Source organism: Poecilia latipinna, unplaced genomic scaffold (assembly GCF_001443285.1).
Source record: "Poecilia latipinna isolate Pla-1442-1.1 unplaced genomic scaffold, P_latipinna-1.0 Scaffold420, whole genome shotgun sequence".
NCBI lineage: Eukaryota > Metazoa > Chordata > Actinopteri > Cyprinodontiformes > Poeciliidae > Poecilia > Poecilia latipinna.
In genome coordinates, this window is record NW_015113036.1 from 509,017 (window position 1) to 515,179 (window position 6,163).

The 6,163-nt window shown below is 40.9% G+C and overlaps 1 protein-coding gene across 3 annotated transcripts in view; it reads right to left on the reverse strand.

Moving 5' to 3' along the window:
* Window positions 1-6,163, reverse strand: part of znf385c (zinc finger protein 385C) — a 150,807-nt gene that overhangs the window by 58,701 nt on the left and 85,943 nt on the right. The window contains exon 1 of one of the 3 annotated variants that reach the window (XM_015037848.1): window positions 1,666-2,402. The exons of the other annotated variants lie outside the window; for them this stretch is intronic. Within the exon in view, the coding sequence (XP_014893334.1) occupies window positions 1,666-1,675 (10 nt within the window). The 5' untranslated portion in view covers window positions 1,676-2,402. Of the gene's footprint in view, window positions 1-1,665; window positions 2,403-6,163 lie in introns of those variants that run through there. 3 annotated transcript variants of the gene reach the window in all.

Below are 6,163 nucleotides of genomic sequence, written 5' to 3' on the forward strand. Positions count from 1 at the left end.
GTGCCCCGCGCCTCTTGTGGGGGGATGTGTGGGGGGGGGTTTGGGTGGTGGGGGGGGGGGGGGGGGGGCTGGGAAGAGTTGAATTCAAGCCTGAAAATATGGTTGTATAGTTTCACAAGCAAGCACACGGGAATCAAACCCTGTCTCTAAACTGTATAACAGTGATGCCACAGCAGCAACAGCACTCCCCTGTGACCCAACTTGTTCGTGAGGTGATCCGACAGCAGAGGTTAAATTGGAACAAGGAAAAAGCCTGTGAAGTCTGACAAAGAAGGCACCCTTCACCGGGGAGGGAAACAATCCCATTTCAAGACAACAGAAGATGCACGAATGCCACGACCCTGAATGTTGCACGCACCTTGAAAAAAAAAAAAAAAAGTTTGAAAGAAAAACTAAAGAAATGCTAATGTGCCATCCATTTGCATGAGACATTTGGCCATGCATTGAAGCCATTTTATGAGATCAATGTAATTTAAAGCTTCACACAAGATTCGCCAGATTCAGACATCTGTCGAGTGTGAGCATGTGTGTAGAAAAATCTCTCTCAGCATTATTTCTTGAAATCTTTTTCATTTTATGCCTTTTCACCTTCAGATTTCTCGCAGATCTAAGTGGAATGAAAGAGCAAAAAGCTTTATTCAGCCATACAAGGAGGAAAGTGCACTTGCATTAAAGAATTGCAATTATTTTTCTTCTCTTTTCGTCTGTTATTTTTTCTTTTTTTCTTTTGCAGAAACTGGAATAAATATGATTGAGGGTTGGACATAAATCAGCCCAGCAGAGCAGGTCCATTAACTCAACCCACACAAACGATAAGTACACCTTCATTGTCTCACATAATATGAGACAAGATGGAGTTAAGCATGCAAATGAAGTGAAGAAATGTTCAGGTATACAAACGTACTGCTCTGGGTTATTTATTTTTTTTTAACCTTGAAACATTCTATCACAATTCTGAATAGGTTGGTTAAGCAATGTAAGCAAGTCTGAAAATAAATGCAAATGTTAACGGAAATTACTCAAAATAGAGAGAACAAAGTGAAAATAATAAAAAAAAGTAAACATCTTTGGAGATGTTGAGGATTTTCTTCAAGCGTCCTTGCTCGGTGCCATTTGCAGCTTCTAATATCTACTTTCCTTTTGTACCGTTGGACCTCTCACAAACTTCTTAAAAAAAGGACAAATCCTTAATAACTTTGCTTCAATGTGAATTTACGAACGGATTTTCCATTGAGAACTGGTCTGATTTCTTCCAAGGATTTAAAACAACTGCAAAGGGGGAAGGAGAAAAAAAATCCTACTGCGGTCGTGTGCAGCGTTATTTCCCCTGATACCATAACTTTCAACAATAGATATGTGCAAATAATGTTACTCTCGCGTCAAAAACTAGTTACGGGGCGGACATTTGATTTAAGATGCATATAACGCTTCATAAAACTTGCAAAAAAAAAAAATCAGACCGATTGCTATGATCGATGAGCTAAATCACTCATGATTGATCACTCAGTGACTCTCCAGCTTGTAAGATCAATATGCACAGTCCTCATTTTTTCATATTCAGCCACTTTTTTTGTGGGGGGGGGATAATTTGCTCTCGTCTTAGCGCCGCCGCCGCCGCCACAGCAGCAGCTGAAAGCGGCGACAAACAAGGTGCTCAACACTTACCGATCAGCATCGTGCTTCCAGGAGCGTGTCCGGCTGCCTCCTGCTCGGCGTATCACCTTGCGTAAAAGTCGGTGTGAATTTTTTTACGCACTTTTTATCCCCTGGGAGACAGGACACGCACGGCGCGCAGGTGCGACGTGGAGACTTCCTATAGTCGCGCGGGGGGCTCGAAATATGCCAGAGTCGCTTCTTGGCGACTTCTTTCCTCTCTTCTTATTTTTTTTTTTTTTTTTTGCTGTATGTATCCTTTCCTGTATGTCTGGTCACCAATCCACTCGAAATATCCCACCAATGCGCGTTCCTCTCAAGTCAAAATCCGCACGCTGGTGCCGCTGCTCCGCTTTGCCTGAAGGAGGCGAGGAATGGGTTTGTTGGAGAGAAGCTGAGCGCATTTGTCTGCTCCTTCTCTCGCTCTCCCTTTGCTCTGACTCTCCTTGTCATCCCTTTCTCTCTGTCCTACCTCTTCCCCCTTCTTCATTTCAGTCAGCTCCTTTACCTTGGCTTCTATGTTATTCGCACTCCTCAAACCTGACCGACTTGGCAATACTGTAGGTTTGAGATACCCCTATGTTCTTTCAGTTGATATGTGGGGGGAGGAGGGGGGGGGTAGATGAGTGGTGATAGAAGCATCACCGAGGATTGTTAAATATAAAGAGGGAGAAAACATTATTTTCTGAGATAACATTCCATTTGTGCTCCTAAAAAAAAAAAAAAAAAAAGATGATTTGTCTGCACTTCTCCAGCTGCCTTGTGTGCATGACAGTGTGTAAGTGAGAGTGGTTGCGAGTGATGGTTTTTCACAGCCATCTCTCTTGCCAGCTCGCTACTCCTCAGTGTGTTCTCTTGTTGGTGGGTCTTTTTGGTGAAGCTGACAAAATATCCCAGGGTTTGGAATTGACTCAGCTTTTTAGCTTTTTGGAGCCAGAACCAAACAAATAAGTCCAAAAAGGTTTGTGTGTTTGTCTAAAATCCTTATGCCTTGTGGAAGTATTCAGACTCCAATCATATTTTCTCCCCCACAGCCACAAACATCAATTATTGTCTTTACTAGCTGTAAAGTGGTAAAGTGGAAGGGAAAAAAGATGCATTGTTGTCAATATATTTTTTTTTATAAAGGAAATCTGAAAAGTAAGGTTTCCATTTGCATTCAGTCCCCTCTACTCTGATACCCTTAAATGAATTGCAGTGCATTCACCTGCTTGTAATTTAATCCCAGTATAAATTCAGCTATTCTGTTAAGAGAACATTAGCAAATAAACTAATAGTTATAAAAATAAAACAACCCATCATTTGAACATTTGAAGAGTTCAGAGAATCGTCTTGAAATCATTGTGGCACAACTGCAAAAAATTTGCTATGGCATATCCTTCCACCAAAGCTAAGAGGCTTGGCAAGCAAGTCAAGCACTAATTTGCCTTTAAGAGAAGACAGACAAGAAGAAAACCACTGTTGAAAGCCGTAATATGTAATAATGACTATTGGGTATTGACTTGGGAGTGTCTGGACGCTGTGTAGAAATATGTGCCACATTTCCATGCTTTCGTTTATGAAGAAGGTTTAAAACCATACATAATTTCCCTTCTATTTCACAATGCCAGTGTGCGGTTGGAGCATGACAGAACGTACACATTTTCAAGAGGAATGAATACTTTCACCAGGGATGGTGAGGATCTTTTGCTCTATGCTAAGCTGTCTCGGAGTCGGGCCAAAACCAATCATCTAGGGTGTTATCAGGAACCTAATTACACTATTAAACTGCTCATTCTTCATCTCAAAATTCCCTTCGTTTCCTCTTTTCTCCGCCTTTGTTAACTCCCTCTCATTTTGCAGACCACTCTCTCCTCAAACTGCACATCCATCTATATTTGTGCCCCCTTAAACTCAACACTCCACATTTTTCCATTTTCCTACATTTGCTGGTTTGGCAAAAAATGCCAGCTGCTGTGCTCATGCCGTCATTGCAGGGGGAGGCTTTCTATTGCATCTGTGTCCAATGTGTTTCACCTGCCTCTGTCTAATTTCACACTTGTCTACTGCTAATCAATGCACAATGCTCGTTCCTAGCCAGTTTGTTATCATGTACCTCAGTCTGCAGATGCACTACAAAGTGTGAAAGTGAAGCATGGCAGCAGGGACAGGTTGTAATGATCAGACTGCTGATGGAGAGTTCCTTTTAAGCCATGAAATATTGGCTCTGACAGCGTGCTACGTGGGGCGTGAGCCGCCTTTCTCCTCCGATCCAGGTTCCTGTTCGTTGCCGCTCACAGAGGGCAGCAGCGGTCCCAGAAATCTCTCTCCCCGAGGCAGAGCAAGGCATACAGGGGCAGCTGGGCTGTCCCACTGCCTCATGCCAACCGCCGGCCTGCGGGCTGGCATGTCGGAGCCAGGGCTAATTAGAAACATGGGAACGACTCCAGGCCTGACATCGGCGAGCCTCAGCCAAAATGATTTGTTCTAGCCTATTTGTTTGAAGGATAGAAGACGAGCACAGCTGCACGTCAGCGCAAATTTTAAAACTGTTAAATGTAAAGAAAAAGAAGAAAAAAAAAAACAGTTATCGATCTAAATTGTCCTCAAAGAACAAGACTTAAAATCTGAAAGCATCAACTATAGATTTGCTACAAATTCATTTTAAAAGGTGTTTTTTATATGTTACCAACAAAAGAGCTTAAATCCATCTTATTCCTGGTGGCGCTGCTGTAATATTGATTTTGTCAGTTTCTTCCTGTATGATAAGGGTAGCTTCAGTAAAATGGTTTGTTTTGGTACCTTATCACATACACTGAGCTGCATTTTTGAAGAAACTGTTTGGGGCTGCACTTTTAATCAGATGAAGCTTAAAGCTTTAGACATACCTTCACAGGCCAGACTTTATGAGATAACTTAGAAGAGAACACGACTCCTTTCAGGACGTCTACTGTAACTCCATGGAGCATTCAAGTCAAATCGCTCTAGATCAGTGGTTCCCAAACTTTTTCTTCTGCGCCCCCCATAGACACCAACATCGGTAGCCTACAAGGTACTTGTTAAGCTTAAGGTTCTGTATTGATGTTAACTAGTCATCTTTTAGCTAACATTACCTGCATCCAACAGCTTTACTCAACTCAGTCGGTTAGTTTGGAGGGAAAAACTGTGAAAAGTTCTTTGCGTTTTGCTGCCGTGATTCTAACACAAACCTACGTAGCTCCGCACAGCAGCAGCAGGTCTCCTTCACAGGTGGAAACCCAGCGAGCGTTGTAGCACTCATGTTGCGTTTAAAGGCGGCTCGGAAAAACAGGTTACAACATGTTAACAACGGATTAAACAGTTTTAACTGCTGATAAAAGTGACAGAGGACACAAATATGGGTAGTGTGGAAGCCTCTACTGTATCAAATTGACATAGGAATAGTTGGGCATTCTAAGGTAAAAACCCAGCGCATACAGTGTTCATGTTTTTTTTTTTTTTCCATCCAGACGGCTTCCCGCGCCCCCCTGTAATGACACGGCGCCCCCCTTAGGGGGCGCGCCCCACAGTTTGGGAACCTCTGCTCNAGATTATATATTNAAGTAGCACTAAAACAAATTAATGAATAGTATTCATAATAAAATCTCAATTTGGCACTTTCTAAGTAACATTTTAATCACTCCAAGATAAACACCAGACCCGTCTTTATAGTAGATATTTGAAATACTGCAATTTAATAAGATGTAATTGTCAGAACAAGATTTGAGTCTAAATCTTTGCGGAAGAAAATTTTAAATTTGCTATTTGAGGTTAGATTCTTTAATTTTTGACTCTTCTGATTTGTTTCCAACCAGGCCAAGGAATCTAAAAGTAACTGAATAAGATTAAACAGTGTTGTCTGACTTTCTTATTATTTTGAATACAATGCTTTTCCTTAGTAAATGATGTTAGTTTTTTTTTGTATGAACATAAAAATCAACTGTCCTAGCCCTTATTGCTCACACTGAATATCCACAGTGTTCCAATCAAATTTAATTCTGACTTTTTGCATTCTGCTGTCCATGGTACTGGACAGTGAGTTAATGATTAAAAACAAAACATTCAAAAAGGTGATCCAGGAGATTAGTCTCATAACTTTAACCTGCTGTTATTCAATGCGTTGCTAACATTGCTGATACATGATTTTATATCTTATTGCATTTAAAAAAAAACTATAGATGTGAGTGGTCAAAATAAAAAGTAAAACCAATTTACAACAATAGAAAAAAAATGGTCAGTTATGTTATATAACGAGTGTTGAATCAGATTTAAAAATGTAACTTTATTAATTTAAAATAATCAAATGCGAGGTTAGCTGTAATGTGTCATTAGGTTAACATTATTCAGCCTTAAAACTCTGCACAGATGCACCCAGCCCTGACAGTACTGCTAGCTAAAAAGAAAGCATGTTCATAGATTCACTTCCGAGACATTGACTGTCACCAGGGTCTCTGTGTGCAGCTGAACGTTAAACCTCAGTGAATTGTGGACAATAGTTACTCCACAAAAAAAA